Source organism: Aphanomyces invadans, assembly GCF_000520115.1.
Source record: "Aphanomyces invadans strain NJM9701 unplaced genomic scaffold supercont1.3, whole genome shotgun sequence".
Lineage (NCBI taxonomy): Eukaryota > Oomycota > Saprolegniomycetes > Saprolegniales > Verrucalvaceae > Aphanomyces > Aphanomyces invadans.
Window position 1 is genome coordinate 471,342 of NW_008580148.1, and position 18,469 is coordinate 489,810.

The window sequence follows — 18,469 nt, forward strand, 5'->3', positions numbered from 1 at the left end:
TCCTACTACATCCATTATCCGGATTCGATTGCCTTTTCGAGATTTTTACATTTCCACGGCGGAAGATGGCCGACCGATTCGAGATCCTCGAGGAGACGTCCCATACGCCCGAGAAAACAACTCCGGAACGAAAGCCAACGCACGACAATGAAGATCATGAGTTGAATGAGCTAGTCGAGGAATTGAGTGTTGAGACGAAGGATGTGAAGAAGGCGTCCGAAGCGAAAGAGGCTGGGAACGAGTACGTTGGAGAGACAATGTTGGCATGGCTGATGTACATGCTGTATATCTGTGCAGGCTGTTCAAGGCCGGTCGGTATCTAGACGCATTTGACTTGTACACGAAGGCGCTTCGTCTTTGCCCGTCAGAGGATGAGTATGCGTACAACAAGGTACATCACCCTTGCTCGACCGAGATGAGTTTTACCAACGACCGTTCGATTCCGTGCAGGCGGTGTACTTTAGCAACCGAGCGGCATGCCTTCTCCACTTGGTGCGTGACGCACACTCATTTTGTGCCTGTTCTCATGCCACATGCAGGGCCGACCCGAGGAATCCATTGAGGATTGTACGATGGCTATCACGCACTCTCCGAAATACGTCAAGGTGCATCAGACGCGTCATTCCAAGCCCACTCATCTATCGCTCTAGGCATTGATGCGTCGCTCGCAAGCTTACGAGAAGATGGACAAGATGGACGAAGCTCTCCAAGGTACGAGCCTAAGCGTCGCCCATGTCTCATCTGCACGATGGCAGATGTCAAAACGGTGCTCGAGATCGACCCGACTGTACCATCGGCAATCGATGCCGAGAAGCGGTTGTCGGCAGTCGTGGCCGAGCGCCAGGAAAAGATGAAGGCGGAGATGCTGGACAAACTCAAGGGCTTTGGGAATACGATTCTCGGCAAGTTTGGGCTGAGCACGGACAATTTTCAGATGGTCCAAGACCCCGCGACCGGATCGTACAACATTAACTTCACGCAAAACCCAGCGAAACCTTAAAGGAGCGTGTTGTAGTACCGGTCTCCGTAGTCGCCGAGGCCGGGCACGATGTACTTGTACTCGTTCAGGTCCGGGTCGAGCGCGCTCGTGATGACTTTAATGTGCGGGAACTCTTCAAAGACGGCGTGGATGCCGTGGGGGCATGCCACGACGTTGGCAAATACAATATTTTGCTCTTCCACTCCCGCGTTGATCAGGGTCTAGAGCTTTGTGAGCCGCCGTGTCAAGAGCACCTAGGCTCACCTGAATCGCGAGCTTGGCACTGCCGCCCGTGGCCAGCATCGGGTCCACGAGGAGCACGCGGCCATAGCCTGCGATACGTGGGGGCAGCTTGGAGTAGAACAGAATGGGCGATTTCTCAATCGTGTTTTCATTGCGCTGGATGAGGATTTTGCCTGCACCAGATTGGACGGGTGGACGATGGAGCCAACGTACCGACGGCAATGCTCGGGACACAATGCAGGACGGCATCCAAAAGCGCGTCGCCGGCGCGGATAATGGAGACCGCGCAAACGTTGTTGGTCGGGACCATCCCAGAGTACTCGGCGCCTGTGGGCGTCCACACCGTCGCATACTCCATGGCGCATGAAGCCAGCGCTTCCTCCGCCAAGATGCTGAATAGGATGAGCCATGTAGAGTAGATGCATGTCGACTTGTCGTACCGCATGAGCCGGTCGGCAAAGTGCTTGAACTGGGCATGGGGCGTCCGACGGTCGCGCAGCATGAGATGCAGCGACTTGAGCGACTTCATGTTAAGAACTTCAAGGCGTGAGTACTGTGCTTCAAGAGCAGATGTCGTGGTGCGCGCGCGCTTTTCTTTTGCCTTCTTTCCGCCCCAAGGCGCGGTCCGCGTCGCTTCCTTTGCCGCGACTTCCTCGGCGGTCGGCTTGATGCCGAGTTTATACTCCTTCTCCACGCGAATGATGCGGCCGCACCCGACGTGCAAGAGCTGACGGATCTCGTTCTGCGAGAAGTCCTTCATCAACAAGTCCTTGATCATCTCGTCCGCCACGACAAACTCGGGGTCTTTGATACTGCGGCTGAGCGAGTTGAACCTCTCCGAGTACTCGTTCGCAATGTCTTCACTTCCAAGCTTCTGCACCGCGCGCCGCCGCGCATTCTCGTTCTTGCCCGTCTGGTCAAGGCGGTACTTGGTCGACTTGATCGAGTCCGAGTCGTCGTTGGCGTCGTCCAGCAAGTCGTCGTGCGGATTCATGCCGGCGGCGGCGCCCCGTTTCCAGCAGTGGATTCTTCTGCCACTGATTGGTGTAAACAAGGTGAAACCTCTTTCAATGAATAACAACCAGCCAAAGTATTCATTTACACAGGTCGTCCCCGAAGGTTAGATGCTGAGATGCATGCAATCATGACGGCGGCATGGCTGGAACTCCTTCTGCGGGTGAAGGCGCCGCGCTGTCCGGGGAAGGCGGCGATGTTGCGTTGTTCGAGGTATCTCGGTCGTGGATCGGCTCCATCGTCTCCTGCCGAATGACAGACTTGTGTGTGACAACGACGTCCTGGGGACTGATCAATGTGGACAAGTCGTCGGGCTTTTTGTGCAGACTGCTAAACCTCCGCGCCGCCATCGCCACCACGACTGTCGTCTGTGGTGCCACGGTGAAGTGAACGCATGCAGATTTTGGACAGAACAACGTACTCTGAACCGGGCTTGCATGCTGCGCATGTACACGTTGAGGTCGCCGCGCAACGAGCATTGCAGAGGTAAAGTCGGCGCTGATTCATGGGCGAACCAAGGATGTTGCAGCGCTTCTTTCGCAGACAGTCGTTGCGTCGGGTCTCGACACAGGAGCCGGCGGATCAAGTCCTTGGCGTCGGCAGTCACATCGCCCCACCCTTGCGAGTCGTCGAAGTGGACGATTTGGAATGCCAAGATGGCGCTGACGATGGCTCTATGGGAGCGACATGAGGAGAGGTATCGCGGCAGGACCGACGCACTCTTTGCTGCATCGTCCAGTCAGGTCAAAAGGGTGCATGGCAGATAGCACGATGAACAAGAGGACTCCGACGCTCCACATATCGCCCTTGGGGTTGACAGTGGTGTGTTCATCTCCCAGGACTTCTGGCGCGCAGTACGCCCACGTAAGGCCATCTTTGTCCACAAGGTGCTTGACCTACGCAGTTTTTGGCAATCCATGATCGTGCTGCTCTGAAATGTACTGTCATGATGGCGGCCATGCTGAAGTCGGCTAGCTTCACACGCGCCTTCTGTGCGTGCTTGGACGTCACGAGAAGGTTTTCGGGCTTCAAATCGCCGTGGGCGATGCCTTGATCATGCAGAAACTCCAGGGCCAACAGCGTGTCGCGTATGAACTTTCGTGCGATTTCCTCCGAGTACGCTCCGTCCTAATGCATGATCCAGATCAAGGGATTCATCAAGTGGCTGTGTGCACCCGAATGAGGAGCTGGAAGAGTTCCCCGCCGGCCGCGTACTCCATCACGACGCACACAAACTCGTCCTAGTTATCGCCGTGTCAGATCGATCGGGATGCGTGGGACGAACGAACAGTCTCGTACGTTCCCTTGAGCTCGATCACGTTGGGATGGACATCGAGCATCTTCATGACGGCCACTTCGTTGTGCCATTCCTGTCGCGCTGCGTCCTTCACGATCATTTTGATGGCCACGATGTCGCCGGTCGTTTTGTACTTTGCGCGAAATACCTTCGAGTGCGACCCCTTGCCAATGTATGCATTCCCCTCAAACACAAACGCAGACTCGGACACGACGTGTCCATGGCCGCTGCAGCACAGACCCATGCGCCGCCTGCGTCGGGATGGTTTGGCCGTTACCTGCGACCGTTACATCCACTCAACTTGGATGGATCTCCAGCACCAGGTGGAAGGAAGCTACGGTGCCGCCGCCCGCGATCCAGCGCGCAGAGGCTGCCTCGTACGGCTGGCTGGTCCGTTCATGGACGCCACCACACGCCCCGTGGCCATCAGAACTCTAGCATGTTCGCTCGACCATCACGGTGGTTCTCAGTGGGTCATGACACATGGCGTGGTTCCGTCGTCACTCGATCTACCAAGCGCTTCAGCTTGGTCTCTTACCAAAGCGAGCGATGCGTCAAACTTGACAAACCCTCGACTTCGCGGAGAACGACAGGAACGGTGCCGACAGAGCTACCATTCGTTATAGAGGCAAGAAGACAACTTGCGTGCCATGGAACGTGCCATGGAGGTGCTTCATGTGTCGTTTCTGCTTTAGACAATCACTGCCATGACTGGGTGGTCGTGCACTGCAAAAGGGTAGCCAGCCATGCCCTGTGCTCTTGGAGGTTCGCTCCTGTGCTGACCACTGCGACCCCAGGCGCTATAATCGATGCTTCGCCAAACTCCACACTGATTCGTGCAATTCCAGAGTCCGATTCACTCGACCATCGTCTCAATGGGCCTTCGCCGAACGATTGAATTCCACGGCGGAATCGTTCCATTCCCGGGTTCGCAGCTCACCATGAATAACGAGAGCCGCACGTATTCAATCAGGTGCCTGCATCTTGAACACCACGATTGACTTTGCCACAAGAGATCACGCAGTCTGATGTTGTTCGTCCAACAAGTCCGGTAGCCATTCCGTGCTACTTCTTCTCGTAGCCATGACGGTGCGAATCTCTCCCCAATGCCACCCATGCCATGCTTCAGCACCTCCGGCGACAACGCAATGCCGAGTGAAAACACCTTCGTCGACGTTATCCTGTTGCCATGCGTGTCAAATCCTATGAGGTCATAACCTCTTGAAACCCTGTGCCAGTTACTCATCGGGTTCCCGTTGCAACCCCCATCGCACTGCGTCCTGGCGAAGTGTGCGTCTTGTGCCGAGCTCAAGCGGCTGTTTAGGTGCCTTGTGGTCACAGAGCGACTTGTATGGAATGGGCAACGGCGCCGATAAACCAGGAGGGCAGGGCATGTCCGATCTGCCAAGGCTCGGATAGTCGAACATCCAATGCATGAATCGTTCAAGTTGGCAGGTCAGTGCAAAGCAATTCGCTGTAAACACGACTTGCTGACCGGCACTACACATCCTTCCGAGGCCTGGCGAGGCTTGTTCAGTCGTCACGTCCATCAACGTGCTCTGCATCTCCCGTTGTCTCGAAAGCGGGCGGCACCGCCATGGACTGTGCCAAGTGCCTTGGACCTGTCGCCGGTGTACAATGTCTGTAGCATGCTCTGCTGGGATTGGTGGACATTTTCGCAAGTATTCAGTAGCCAGACCTACATTCTGAGATCGTCATTCCGTCATGTTCCAAATCCGACCCAAGTTAGTTCTCCATGATAAGCTTCCTCGACGCGTTGCCGCTTCCGGCGCTCTTCGACTGGGCATGGACGTTTATCCAACCAGAGTACGAACTCTTTCGGCTCGTGAAGAAAGGAGATCACGCCTCGGTCGCTGCATACCTCCTTCAACATTCGACAGAACAGATTCAAGCAGCGGCGGCGTACACCGACAGTGCCGGGCGATCACCTCTCATCGCGTCGTGCCGCGAAGGGCACGTGGAATGCCTCCATCTAATGCTCCAACATCCTGTCCTTCACGCGATGTTTGCTATGCATGCGGATGGAAATGGCAACACCCTTCTCCATCATGCATGCTTTCAAGGACACCCCGAAGTCGTGCGCTACCTGCTTCAGCAAAACGTCGTCGCGAGTCGGTTGAACCACAGATTCCAGTCCCCGCTCGATGTCGCTCGCGCTGGTTACTATGACGAGGAAGAGTTAGCGCCGAGTCGATTCCTCACGTGCGTCGACATGCTGGAACAGGTATCTGCCACTGCCCTCGTTCGTCTGCACATCCTCATATTCCTTCTTCCGCAGCGATGCACCATATTTGAAGGGTGGGTTTACGAAAGCACCGACAACATTGCTTCCAACATCCTAGGGACGTCCTCATTGCAGTCCTGGAAACGTCGGTAGGTCCGCATCGTGCTCTTTAACTCCTTGACGACTACTTTGGTCCCCATCAGTTACTGCGTCGTCCTCGAGACCGCGCTGCGGTCACATGTCGAGATGGTGTTGTACGGGTACACAGGTCAAAAGGGACACCCGACCGACTGGACCCGATCACGCACCCCCTGGTACGCCTCTCCCAAGCGATTCGACCTCATCTCAAGCACTCTAGCTCGCTTGTCCTCGCCCGTCTCGACGACGCGATCTCGTTCCATAGCAAGCAAAAGATCTTCAACAGCAAGCAGTTTGCGTTCTCACTGCCGTGCCGCAAGAAATGCATGGAGAATCCCGTCACGGACGTCCACAGCGTCGGCACCTTTGCGTCGATGGAGTTTGCGGCAGTGGACGCATTGGGCTACGAAGCGTGGAGCACTTTCTTTGTCGTATGCTCCTTCCTCGTCACCATCACAGCATCTCAAACGCTGTGATAGCAACGAACGTCGTCGACCACTCAACCACTGACGATTCCAGTGGTCGCCCGCCCACCTGCAGCCGCCGCACCCTACCAGCCAAGTGCACCATCTATCGAGTCGATCCATTTCGAAGAAATTGTACAGCCCGCCGCGGCATCCGTCACGGTAAGCGCACCGAGCGCGCGGTCAACACCGAGCTCTGCAATCACGGAGCAGCCCAAGTCAGCGACACAAACGGACGAGTGTGTGGTTTGCTTCGACGGTCCTATCGAAGCTGTGTGTGTTCCGTGCGGCCACCATGCCATGTGCATGGACTGCGCCAGCACTGTCATCGACTCTGGCGCTGAATGCCCAGTGTGCCGGGCAACCCTTCGAGAAGTCATCAAATTGTATCGTGCCTAAGTCTGCCATCTATTCGACCCATCCCAATGTGCGAGTGACACCGATGGAGCGTTCACATGGAATGTGGCGCCAGGGCCATGAAGAACTTGACAACGCGGCGATGCCTTTCTCGGAGACTTCGTCCAACCAACCAGAACGGTTGACGCAACGATCCATGAGCTGCTAACGCCATGCACTCATGTCACCGAACTTTGCAGTCAACTTCGTTGAAGGTGCGACGAGAGTTAAATATTGGAAAGCACTCGAGCGTCGCTCGGCTGCGATTACACGCCGACCTTGGTCGATATCGGCTCGCGGCAGTACGGACATGACCCGAAGATCGTCCCGAACGACTTGCGCGAGGTTGGAATTGCCTGCAGCCATTCGAGCAAGCACGAGTCATGGAACGACCGCGCGCAGTTCTTGGAGTCGCAGACGCGGTTTGGGATCTGGCTGTCGAGCCGATGGGTGTAGCAGATGCCGCACTCCTGGGCAAACGTTTCCTTGGCTGCAGTGCGGCGCGACGGAAAGCGAATTTGTAGAATGCGTTCGAGGTTCTTCCGAAGCTTGTCCGTGGCCTTCCACTTGGACAGGTTCTGGTACATGGTCTCGCGCAACGGACCGACGGACGCGTCGTTGCCGAACCAGATGACGTCGACGACGGCGCGGGGAGCAGCCGGGTCCAGTACTTCAAATTGAATCGATACGGACGGCTGGAGGGCCAGACGGCGCCGTTTGCAGCCACGAGTTGGTCGCTCGGGTTCGAGAACGCAGCACTTCTTGTCGATGTCGTCGAGGACGTCCCAAAAGTCTTGAAACTTCTCCAAGTGCGCTTGAACCTACACGAGATATGCATGCATATTTGTCAGAGGATTGTAGACGCACCTGATCGATAGCGTGTTGAAGGGTCTGGGCGCGAAGCGGCCAATGCAGTGGAAGCATTGGCTCGGGCACGTCCATGCCACACGTGGGTGGAGATGACGGGTAGTTGACGTCCATACGGAACGCAACGACATGATCCCGGCCGCGAGAGTCGACCAAACGAACATGAAGACCATTCCAGTGCCCGTGACTGTCCGTGTTGATCTCGACGACGTGGTCCCACCCGATCGTGGCCACGTCGTGCAAGAGTGCCTCATAGTACGACAGGTTTGGAGGTTCTACGAAGGCATTCGACGGTCCTCGAATAATTCCCTCTAGCAATCCATGCAGCTCTTTCAAGAACGCTTCTATCGATGGACTTTGTTGCAGCCGCCGAGTGATCACGGCGATGTACGGTTGCAGGAGCTCGCCAAGAGTTGCATCTGTTTCGAGCCCTGCTCGAGCCAAACTCACTTCGTCCATGGTGTACTGTTTCTGGAACACGTTGTTCACACGAAGAACGTATTCCTTGCATCCCACCGCAACCACCCCGCGGTAGCTCGATCCCCCGATGTCTTCAGGCACGAGGTAGCTCCGCTTGTCCATGGAGGAATAAGATGTCGCCGGAGGTCTTTATTCACGTTATTCATTTATATAGTTTCTTCAATTTTGACAGTTCCTCTTATAATGAGTGAGGGGTTTCGGGGTTTCGGGGGCAATTTTCAAGAGGTCGACTGGGATGGCTGCTGGCTTACTGTAGCTGGCACCGGACTCTGTTCCTTTCGCCTTCACACATCGCGCTTTGGTCGCGCCAGCGATAGCTAATCCCATTCAATACCGCCGAAATACTGGGCGCGAGGCCGCCCGAAATTCACCCTATTTCACATCCTTCTCTCCAACATTTACGTGACGAGTGCCCACGATGAGGGGCATCGTCACCTGAAGCTCAAAAGCGCAGCCCCAACGTCAAAGAGAGGAATGTTCCTGTGAATGTATCTCTTGTCAAGGTTGGCACTCAGCCTATCCTACAGGTGCGGGTGCGTGAGTACACGTACGTACCCACGACCACAATACCTGCACGGGCACATCCTCGTGGCACATCGTCGCGATCTCCGCTCGCGGCGCTCTTCGGTACGCTTGCACGCCTTGGCTTAGTTCACATGCGCGTGGAAACGCCGCTGACTCACCGTAAAATCTTGTCACGTTAGATCGTGATCGTCCTCTATTTAAGTCTCGGGAGAGTACGTTGTGATTCTATTTACCGTATTTCAGTAAATATAGAGAGTTCATGAGAGAGTGTTTGTCTCATGGGGATTAGATGGCATATCGTGGTTGTCTCGCAGAAAAAAACTTCAAAAATTGTGTGTCAGCGCGATGTCACGATGCAGGTTGAAGTTGTTTCCACCAATCCGTGCAAGTCTTAACAAGCGACCGTGTGGGATGCCGCAGGCCACTCTCACCAAACAAAATTTTGACTCTCTCTTACAATTCCGTAGATAGTTTTAATAAATCCAACATCGTGGTCACCGGGGTGTAATGTATACGTAGGTGGAAACCGCGCAGCGGACGGCCGCCGCCATCGGCTTCACTTGGCAATCGGCGCTCGTTGCCGCAGGCACTAAAATGCCCCCGCTGTCGTCGTCCTATGCACTAGTCCAGCAACTGAATGCTGAAGGCAACTCCAACATCTTCCTGTACAAGCACATTCCGTCGAACGACGTCGTCCTGGTCAAGACGATTCAAGTTGCCGCAGCGAGCTTGGACAAACTAACAGGCGACACCGCGGCATTCAACGAAATGCATATCAACAATATCATCAACAAGCACCGCCATGACGGCATTGTGTCAATGCGTGATGGTTTTGTTGCCAATGGAGCCCTCCACTTGGTGTTTGACTATAGTGCTGGGGGCGACCTGCTGACGCTAATGACGAAGAAATTCTCAGCGTCGTGGGCGGAAGCGCATGCTATCGCTATCTTTCAGCAAGTGGTTTCTGCCGTGAACCACCTCCATGGCCTCGAGATTGCACACGGCGACATTTCCCTGGAAAACATCGTCATCACGGACCAGCGCGACGCCCCCATCTCGGTCAAGCTCTGTGACTTTGGCCTCGCCATCGTCCACGATGTTACGCGATATACAGGCGTCGGCAAGCTGTATTACATGAGCCCCGAGATGCATCTAAGAAGACCGTACAACGCACAGGCCAGCGATCTTTGGGCTCTGGGGATTCTTCTCTTCATGCTTTTGACAGGCCGCCCGCTCTTTGAGAAGGCCACGATGCTGGATCCGACCTTTCACCGCTTCTTCCATGCCCAGGCTTCGGATCCGTCGACCGGCATCAAAGCAGTCCTCGACGCATCGCCGCATTCTTCCACGTCTACCTTGACCCCCGACGCAGTCGAACTCATTACTCGCCTCTTGCGTCCGCGACCTGCCGACCGCTTGTCTGCGGCGCAAGTTCTACTCCATCCCTTATTGAAATGCAAACCTCGCCCTTTCATACCGACCAAACTGACTCGGCAACGCCGAGCCATGAGCTCTCCCGCACCCCGCCATTGCCACTGTTCCAGAGCCCCCGTCCTGCCGCGGCTGCCAGTCTCGTACTTCAAGTCCATCACCACGACCATGTGACGTCGCCGAATTATTTATAGGTTCCATCGTTCATTACTCGACTTTGTCTTTTTCGTCGGCGGCCGTGGGTCCCGGCGCCGTCCACTGCCAATACGTCGTGTATACCAGCGCCAGGACAAAATGACCACACGAGTACAGGGCAAACAAGTACTCGTGGATGTGGGGGTACTTGGATGGCGGGGCCACCGACCAGGCCAGGACTTGCAAGATCGCAATGCCCACAATAGATGCCTACCATGGATTTGGTGGGGAAAGTGCAGATGATAAAGACGCATTGTACCACAACGTAAATGCGCTGCCACAGCGGCGGCGACCCGCTTGGTGGCAGCCCTGGGGCCGAGGGGGCAGTCGACAGTCGCGATTGCCAAAGATGCGGTACGATGCCGAACGCTGTGTAGCCGATGATGGCGACGATGTAAGGCACGACGAGTCCATCCTTGACCAGTAAAAAGTGCATGCTGCAGCACACATGCACGTTTCAGTGCTGCCCCAGTGGCGTCGAGATTACCTGAACGTCGCAAGAAGGCCAAACCAACTGGCTAAGAGCGGTGCTTCCGAAAGCAGAAACGTCATGGGGAGCAGCGGAAGGAGAATTGTTTTCTCATGCACTTGGAACGACAAGAGGAAGAACGACATGGACGAGTTGAAGAGCGCGAGGAAGAACCGCACGCGAGTCGGACGGCGGCGCACGAGGTCGACGATGGACGGCAGAAAGCCAACAAAGGTTGCGGCCGTGCTACACGGCAACAAACATGAGTCGCCTCGAGAGTTGTTGGTGTGCAGGCGGACCAGAGGTATACGAGGTGCTGCGGTGCAACGCGATGGCGAAGCTTCCAAAACAAATCGACGCAGCACCACACGTTGGCAACTTTGTCTTCGAATAAGCCCCGGGCAATCGGAAACACTCGGTGGAGCACTACAACTTGGTCATAAAGGGCCATGGCAGCCAATTTGGACATACTTTGAGCAATCGTGGTGCCACATTCCGAGAGGCCCGAGGCGCACAAGGGTAGCCACAGAACTGCAAACGACCCGATGACCGCCGCGCCGAGTTTAGCGAAGTGCAGGAAAAAGTTGGGGCGGTAGAGACACTTGGCGACGAGGTAAAACGTGATGGCAGGCGCGTAGTACAGCGCCATTTGCTTGAAATTCAATGCACAGCTAAAGAAGATGGACCCGAGGACCTCGTAGTCTTGCAAGATGCACGCGACGGAGAGTGTCGTGAAGCCCAGTGACACGTTGTTGTACTGAAAACACGTGAGCGACTCTCGCGGCAACACTCGAACGGTACCTGGAAGTGTCCGTGGTCGATGAGGATGAACGCGGGCTGGAGCAGCACGAGCATGAGGAATTCCATGCGTAGTGCCCATTGTCGCTTGTATATTCCTTTGGCCAGGAGGAGGAGCGACGGCATGAAGACCACGAGGTCGCAGACAAGCACCGACACGCGCATGAACACCTTGCCTGTCGCGGTTTCGTATCCTCGAGAGGCTTTTAGCGCCACAAGCTCTGGCTCGACGAATTGAGCGACGTAGCCGAAGAAGTATGACACGTAGGCTGTAAGCGGAGGGTAGTCAAGCCCCCAGTACTGCAAGTCATAGAAGTACCAGTCGGCGACAGGGAGGTGAAATGTGAGCTCCATCCAGTGGCGTTGCGCTTCAAAGTCGCCAAACATAGGCGGTGTGCTCATTCCTGAGTATGAATGCAGCGACACAAGCCATCGCACCAAGAGGGCGGCCACCAGCACGAGCGCAGACCCAGACTTCTCCAGGTTGTGCTCTTGTAACGACGGCCACATGCTCATGTTGACTTGACGGCGGGGCAATTTCTCAAAATTCAACAGCTTTTCACTATTTTTCGTCAATTTTGCCAATATTCAAACCAATTGCCGTGGTCGCTCTCAGTCGGCTCCTGGATGGCTCCAGGAAGTCGGCACCGAGGAAGGATTTCACATGATCCATGGTGCGACAGCAGGGTTCCTCTTGCTAGGTTCCGTGTCCGGGCATCAGTCAGAGAATGGCGCTCCCTACTGCACTGCCAGGAGCTCCACGAGGAATACGACCTCCGCTCCGAGCACTCCATCACGAGCGCCAAGCATGATTACGACGAGGGGGGTTGGGATTCGACCACGGACAGCGCGCATAATCCACCGAGCGTAATCCTCGTTACAGGCCACTTCGTCGATTGAAAACGGTGACACACGGATCCCGATCAGTTGTACTCGTGTCCAGCCGAAGATGTTGGAGAAAGGAGACGCATGGACGCTGCAGCGAGGGAATCTTGCCCGGTTCATGGGATAGAGGGTGCCTACACGGCCCCACGCACTGGTGCCGCCGACATCCTGTCACCAAAAACCTTTCCATGTCGAAGGACGAAGCAAGAACGTTCCAAATTCGACATCGGAATTACTTTGGCATCACATTTGCGTGGAGAAGCCCTAGGAATCTCGTTGGGGTGCAAAAGCCAATGAATCTCTGAATTCCCTCGATGAACGACTCCAATGCGCTTGCTTGACAAAGGGAGTCACACCTCCAGCGACAAGTCCGTTCTCGTGGACGGCCCCGCCCGCATCTTGGTCGGGGCTCGCTGTTACTTCGTCTCCACATCCAGCAGCACATCCACGCAGGTGACGACGCCATCCGACCTCAACGGCCTGGCGACGTCTCGGCACATCCTGGGACATTGTGGAATTACCTTTATTTTGCGATTCTCTGAACGTGCCACGGAAATTCGACATGGAACGAACTCGATCGAGTACTAAATAAGAGAAATGTTGCTCATTGGACAAATGCATGGCGTTGGTCCAGTGGGAAATTTCCTAATTTGATGCAGCATGCAGCGGCAACTCGAGGGAATCGTCCCCAATTGTGCCGACAAATGCATTCAAATTTCGGAATTTTCCTAGATCAAAGTTTCGCCTACGCTGGAATGTTGGCGACCGATTGTTTACTGCAATATTTGTGCGGAGTTTGACAGGACTGCCGGGTCGACAGTTGACTTGGTGCGATTTGATTGGTCCACGCCCATTACGGTCGTCCTTGATTGGCTCCTGGATTTTCGACAAAATGCAGAATGTCGGTCGTGGCGGTGGCGGACACGAATGCAATGGCGGTCACTTTTGAACTTCCATCGTTCCCTCCAAGTCGTCCGTCACTGCCATGGATCGATACACCGTGCAGAAAGTACTGGCGCCAGCCCTGTACGGTGACGTCGTGCTCTGCCGCGACAATCTCACCGGCGATCAAGTCGCCATCAAGCGCATGAATCTTGCCGCCGCACGCAGTCAAACGATGGTGAACGGCAGCCAACGCCGCATCGCGGAAGACATCATGTTTGAGAAGCACGTGAACCAAATCCTCAGCTCGGATGGAGGGCACCAACACATCCTGCGCATGCGCACCGACTTTATTCAGAACGGATTTGAGCACTTTGTGTTCGACTACTGCCGAGGTGGCGACTTGTTTGAAGCCGTCAACGCCACTGAACGACTCGCGAACGACGTCGCCCTCCGCTTCTTCCGCCAAGTCCTCTCGGGTGTACGCTACATGCACATGCGAGGCTTGGCTCACCGCGACCTGTCGCTCGAAAACGTCCTCTTGGACGAACACAACAACGCGAAAGTCTGCGACTTTGGTCTGGCCGCGAGTGTGCCAAGTCTCCGCAACGAAGGTGTTGGCAAGGCATTCTACATGGCGCCGGAAGTTGTGTCGCGCCTTTCTTACGACCCGATCAAGGCTGATGTGTGGTCGTTGGGCATTATGCTGTTCATCATGCTGGCGGGCATCCCTCTGGTCGAAATGGCGTCCGACGCCGACAGCCGCTTTCGCATCCTCAAGGTTAAGGGGTTGAAGAAGCTCGTGCAAATGTGGAACATGACGAGTGCGTTCGACCCCAGAGCTCTTGACTTGCTGGAGCTCATGCTGCACCCAAACCCTGAATTCCGTATGCCCATGGAGCAAGTGCTAAACCATCCCTATGTCCTCGATCCAGTGGGAAACGTCACTACCCACGTGTCCCCAACCAAGGTGGAGCACCCTTCGACAAAGAACATGACGCAAGCGGTTACTGTCAGAGGCAAGGGCATTGCGTCGAGTGTGATGAACCGCCTCCGCAACCTGAATCGCCGCCCTTCTTCCCGAAAGATCTTGGCGGCACCGATCCAGTCGATCGCCGACACTGTCGCCGCCTAAACCTCCTGTATAGGGCACTATTTATTCGTGTGCCGTCGTTGTACTAGTAACTTAGCGTCGAATATTTATAATGGCATCCCGTTCGGTCGTCCATGCTTCCTCAGGTGTGCACTCGTCCACAGCCTTGGCTCGCCCAGAGGCGCGCCACATCCTTCGCTAGTTCGTTCGGCGGGCAATCGCTGACCCAACTTCAAGCAGACGGAACAGCGACCATCATTCCGTAGTAGTAGAGGCAGAGTGGGTGTTGATGGATTTATAGAGGTACTCCTATCCTGTCAGAACGTATCGTGCGAAATCGACAGAAAACGGCGTGTCCTGATGGAAGGAGAGGGTGGAAGCAGGAACCGGCGGCGGTTGTGATATGGTCAGATGCGTCTGGTCGGGGCGTAGACGATCCACAAGATTGGCGGGTCTAGACCGTGGCCACCATGCGTGTTGCGTTCAAGAACTTCAACTCGAGACTTCGAGCGCTATGTTGTGGGCGTTTTGCACGCATGGAGTTCAATGTGGCAGCAAATTGCATGGGATTGTGGTCAAGCGGAGGTCGTGAGGAGGCTCAGCTGGATGACGTCATGAGCAGAGCCAAACGGGGGCAGCCACAAGAAAGGGGACATTCGACAACTCGTCTGGATGGAACCTCGAAAGAGGTGGTGACCTGAGTAATTTCGCGCCCTCTACGGAACTTCCTGCCAGCGCCCCTTCCGAACATAGGTTGACGCTTGTGACTCAAACCAGCGCAACCAACTTGCAAGTTGTTCTGGCGTGGCTGTCGAGAAACCCCACCAGTCATGAGGTAACCGAATCGTTGGCCCAACCCAGTTCAAGGTCGTGCCGTCGCGGGTGTCCGCACGGGCCGCTGCCGCCACTCGCCAGACTCTTCTTGTTCCCCTCGTTTCGAAGAACTCAGCTGAGTCATATGGATAACTGTGGCTCCGGCCGACGCGGCTTCTGGTGCACGTCAGTCGGAACAACTTTGACCATAAGTCACAGGTCTGAGAACCCTCGGACATCAACGTTGACCACTGCATTTTGGAATCGATCATCTCCATGGAGCACTACGCGGTGGAATCCAAGTTGGCGGACGCCATATTCGGCCCCGTGCTCCTCTGCAAAGCCCTTCGAATGGGCAATAAGCTCGTCGCCATCAAACAAGTCGACCTGACTGCGGCTGCTCGACAAGTCTCTGCCGACGCTGCACGAAAGGTCCAGGAAGACAATGCGATGGAGCTCGCCGTGTACCAAGCGTTTCGTGCCAATGGAGGCCACACACATGTGCTCCATCTCCACGAAACCTTTGACGATGCGAATCGACGCCGCCACCTTGTGCTCGATTACTGCCCCGGTGGAGATCTCTACGACGCCATTATCTCGGCAACCGCGCTGCCTCTACCGCTTGCCCAGCGGTACTTCCGGCAGGTGTGCCAAGGGCTGAGCTTCATGCACTCGTGCGGATTTGCCCACCGCGACATCTCACTGGAAAACGTCCTTGTCGATGCCAACAACCATTGCAAACTGATCGACTTTGGCCTCGCCACGCCGATCAAGGATGCTACGCCATCGACATCCAGCGTCGGCAAGCAGTTCTATATGGCCCCTGAAGTGTATCAAGGATTTCCGTATGACCCCGTCGCTGCCGATATGTGGTCGCTTGGTGTGCTGCTCTTCATCATGATCGTGGGCTCGCCACCCATGGAAAAGCCCACAGCGGAAGACGAGCGATTTGTTCTCATTCACAAGGACGGCATCCAAGGGCTGCTGGCGGCATGGAAAATTGACGATCGCTTCTCGTCCGACGCAGTCGCCGTGCTCGACTCACTCATGTGTGTTCAACCCAGACGAAGGTTGACAATGTCGGCTCTTCTTCGCCACCCATTCCTGCAGAAAGAGCTAGATATCCTCCATCCACCAGCGTCGAGAGCGCCAACTCCTCAGCTCCCACAGGACCGCGCATCGCCAAGTCCCGTGCCGTGGACGGCATTGCTGCAACTGTTTCCTCCTGCGATGACACGACCTGTTTAACTCAATCAGCACAAATTATTTATCATTGGAAATTTCAAGAACTATTAATAGTATAGTTCATCGCTGTCTATTTAGTTGCAGATAAAATAGATCTACGCAATATCCTGTTCTATTTAATACTACTAGTACACGAAAATATTCAGCGCATATTATTTATCTTCGGAAAATTCAAGTACTACAAGTATAGTTCATTGCTTTCTATAATTTTATGATTTGTTTCAGATAAAATAGATCTACGCATATCCTGTTCTATTTACAGAATACTGCACGGGTGCTCGACTGGAAGTTCGAAAGAATCTCCCGACGCAGATCCCCAAAATGAAGAGGTCCACTGCCACTTCCATCGACGGCAGCAGCTCCCATGCAGGAGAATTAGGCGGTGGCATCACCTCGTCCGTGGCCACCGCAACATCTACTTGCAAGGGGGTGGAACGTCCATGATCCACTCGCTTGAACTTGTTGCTTGGCTCCAAAATTTTCTGCGTTGTCCGCACCTGTCCACCCATCGCGGCATCGTCGGCACAACCTTCCTCATTCTGGGAGTTGATCACATGCTTCAATTTCACTGCAGATGCGACTGGGATGACCCCATTGGCATCTCCAACACTGCAGCTCTTGTTGTGTACGTTTTTGCGCATGTCCACTTCTGTCGTTGGCCCAACAACCGCGTCAACATGATGCCTCTCGTTCGCAAGGGACTCCTTCAAAGTCGCGACTTCTCGTTGAAGCGATTGCACCATGCGCTCGACGCCTTCGGTGCCGTTCGGTTTGACTCGGCTTGTGATGTGGGTCGTACGATCCACGAGTTGCAACTTGGACAGCGTGTCGGTCATCCACTTCTCTTCGGTCGACACGGTGGCCATACACGTCGTTTTGGCATTGCCGCCGAGGGCTTCCCGCAATTAAAAACGTCAGGTTTGAATCGCGGTACGGGACGTGCCGCATGACCTCGCTCGAGGCATTCCACGAGCGCCGAGAGCACGCCAACCACAAAAAGCACACCAACGACTTGTTGATGGGTGATGCCTACGGTCGATTGGCATCACATTCAGAGGTCCTGTTGACGTCCTTTGTCTTCTTTGGACGCGTTCTTCTTGCATTCAGCCAAGTCGACGCAACGCAACACTGAGAGCTGTGGTCGCTGTGTTGCTGGCGCAATTTGATGCTAAACACACCATGTCCTCGCGAGCTAGCCGCGTTCCTATGTGTGGGAACGACCTTGCGAGCTTTCATCCCCTTGTGCAGCCACTCGATGGCGTCCGTGGCCTACGACCACCGGCACTTGCACCACGTCTTGGACAAACACTTGGTTGAGCGCCGTGTTTTCCCGGATGTTCTTTGGGTCGCCAGCCCGTACGCCGAGCACGTCGTGGATCTTTTCATTGTACATCTCGACAAACGATCTGACACACTCGACCTACGTAGCGGATTGATCGGCGCTAAGTCGTCATGCAGTTGTACCGGAGCATCTTTCGTCGCGTGCAACAGCGCCTGGAGCATGCGGGGAACTAGCCCGCGGTGCCATCCGTCCGTGCCTGCAACGTCGCCTTGCAGTCACACGCTTCGATTAACCAACAACGTAGAGACCCGCTCGGCACGTGCATGCATGGAGTACGTCTTCCCTGCGCCAGACTCGCCATACGCGACGACACTTTCATTGCAGCCAGCTATCCAAGCCTCGACCGCAGACACAGTCGCGCAGACATCGTCCTGGGTCGAGTTTTCACTCCGAACGTGATCCGCCATGTAGAGCTTGTTGTCCGCGTGCTTCGCACCCATCACTTCGACCGATGGAGTGGCGACCCCACCGAAGCCAGGGCCTCGCAGTCGATGAACATAACAGACAATCGTGTGTGTGGCCATGAGCGAACGAATGCGAATGACGGTGCGCACACTGATCACGTCGTCGACGGGGGGGAGGTAGGTAGTTGGGGACATGGGGGCAAGAGTTTGAGCGGCGATGGTGGGTTTGCTGGCGAAAGCGTCTCGACGACACAAGGTCATGAC

At 55.2% G+C, this 18,469-nt stretch overlaps 10 protein-coding genes across 16 annotated transcripts; 5 read left to right on the plus strand and 5 right to left on the minus strand.

Moving 5' to 3' along the window:
* The first annotated feature begins 30 nt into the window (after positions 1–30).
* On the plus strand, positions 31–1,181 carry H310_01849 (hypothetical protein). The gene is made up of 6 exons (XM_008865165.1): positions 31–241; positions 298–391; positions 451–492; positions 540–605; positions 651–711; positions 756–1,181. Exons 1-6 carry the CDS (start codon positions 66–68, stop codon positions 998–1,000), a joined length of 684 nt encoding a protein of 227 aa, XP_008863387.1. The 5' UTR covers positions 31–65; the 3' UTR covers positions 1,001–1,181.
* Positions 997–2,216, minus strand: H310_01850 (uracil phosphoribosyltransferase; the record flags this gene model as incomplete). Its single annotated transcript, XM_008865166.1, has 4 exons — positions 997–1,200; positions 1,244–1,395; positions 1,436–1,614; positions 1,663–2,216. 4 exons carry the CDS (start codon positions 2,214–2,216, stop codon positions 997–999), a joined length of 1,089 nt encoding a protein of 362 aa, XP_008863388.1.
* Positions 2,217–2,301: 85 nt separating this feature from the next.
* Positions 2,302–3,826, minus strand: H310_01851 (CAMK protein kinase). Its single transcript, XM_008865167.1, has 6 exons — positions 3,526–3,826; positions 3,412–3,477; positions 3,179–3,364; positions 2,957–3,132; positions 2,658–2,910; positions 2,302–2,604 (listed from the first exon to the last, which is right to left on the minus strand). The coding sequence occupies exons 1-6, from the start codon at positions 3,775–3,777 to the stop codon at positions 2,365–2,367; spliced, it is 1,173 nt and encodes a 390-aa protein (XP_008863389.1). The 5' UTR covers positions 3,778–3,826; the 3' UTR covers positions 2,302–2,364.
* Positions 3,827–5,238: 1,412 nt separating this feature from the next.
* On the plus strand, positions 5,239–7,616 carry H310_01852 (hypothetical protein). Its single transcript, XM_008865168.1, has 5 exons — positions 5,239–5,778; positions 5,833–5,927; positions 5,982–6,092; positions 6,137–6,347; positions 6,396–7,616. The coding sequence occupies exons 1-5, from the start codon at positions 5,290–5,292 to the stop codon at positions 6,777–6,779; spliced, it is 1,290 nt and encodes a 429-aa protein (XP_008863390.1). The 5' UTR covers positions 5,239–5,289; the 3' UTR covers positions 6,780–7,616.
* On the minus strand, positions 6,970–8,235 carry H310_01853 (hypothetical protein). Its single transcript, XM_008865169.1, has 2 exons — positions 7,644–8,235; positions 6,970–7,597 (listed from the first exon to the last, which is right to left on the minus strand). The coding sequence occupies exons 1-2, from the start codon at positions 8,223–8,225 to the stop codon at positions 7,043–7,045; spliced, it is 1,137 nt and encodes a 378-aa protein (XP_008863391.1). The 5' UTR covers positions 8,226–8,235; the 3' UTR covers positions 6,970–7,042.
* A 910-nt stretch (positions 8,236–9,145) lies between these two features.
* Positions 9,146–10,517, plus strand: H310_01854 (CAMK protein kinase). Its single transcript, XM_008865170.1, has one exon. It carries the CDS (start codon positions 9,243–9,245, stop codon positions 10,251–10,253), a length of 1,011 nt encoding a protein of 336 aa, XP_008863392.1. The 5' UTR covers positions 9,146–9,242; the 3' UTR covers positions 10,254–10,517.
* Positions 9,146–12,929, minus strand: H310_01855 (hypothetical protein). Of its 7 annotated transcripts, XM_008865173.1 has the most exons (8): positions 11,861–12,929; positions 11,545–11,810; positions 11,215–11,500; positions 11,043–11,169; positions 10,762–10,989; positions 10,534–10,711; positions 10,130–10,484; positions 9,146–10,082 (listed from the first exon to the last, which is right to left on the minus strand). In XM_008865173.1, the coding sequence occupies exons 2-7, from the start codon at positions 11,704–11,706 to the stop codon at positions 10,287–10,289; spliced, it is 1,179 nt and encodes a 392-aa protein (XP_008863395.1). In that variant the 5' UTR covers positions 11,707–11,810; positions 11,861–12,929; the 3' UTR covers positions 9,146–10,082; positions 10,130–10,286. The 7 variants fall into 7 exon arrangements, with proteins under 7 accessions (XP_008863395.1, XP_008863394.1, XP_008863399.1 ...); XM_008865172.1 differs by having other exon boundaries at positions 9,146–10,484; XM_008865177.1 differs by having other exon boundaries at positions 10,130–10,711.
* A 452-nt stretch (positions 12,930–13,381) lies between these two features.
* H310_01856 (CAMK/CAMKL protein kinase) lies at positions 13,382–14,536 on the plus strand. Its single transcript, XM_008865178.1, has one exon. The coding sequence runs from the start codon at positions 13,412–13,414 to the stop codon at positions 14,441–14,443; it is 1,032 nt and encodes a 343-aa protein (XP_008863400.1). The 5' UTR covers positions 13,382–13,411; the 3' UTR covers positions 14,444–14,536.
* A 360-nt stretch (positions 14,537–14,896) lies between these two features.
* H310_01857 (CAMK/CAMKL protein kinase) lies at positions 14,897–16,462 on the plus strand (the record flags this gene model as incomplete). Its single annotated transcript, XM_008865179.1, has 1 exon — positions 14,897–16,462. The coding sequence occupies exon 1, from the start codon at positions 15,491–15,493 to the stop codon at positions 16,460–16,462; it is 972 nt and encodes a 323-aa protein (XP_008863401.1). The 5' UTR covers positions 14,897–15,490.
* A 233-nt stretch (positions 16,463–16,695) lies between these two features.
* On the minus strand, positions 16,696–18,400 carry H310_01858 (hypothetical protein; the record flags this gene model as incomplete). The annotated part of the gene is made up of 6 exons (XM_008865180.1): positions 16,696–17,354; positions 17,411–17,488; positions 17,528–17,627; positions 17,733–17,879; positions 17,924–18,009; positions 18,061–18,400. The coding sequence occupies 6 exons, from the start codon at positions 18,398–18,400 to the stop codon at positions 16,696–16,698; spliced, it is 1,410 nt and encodes a 469-aa protein (XP_008863402.1).
* Positions 18,401–18,469: the final 69 nt, after the last annotated feature.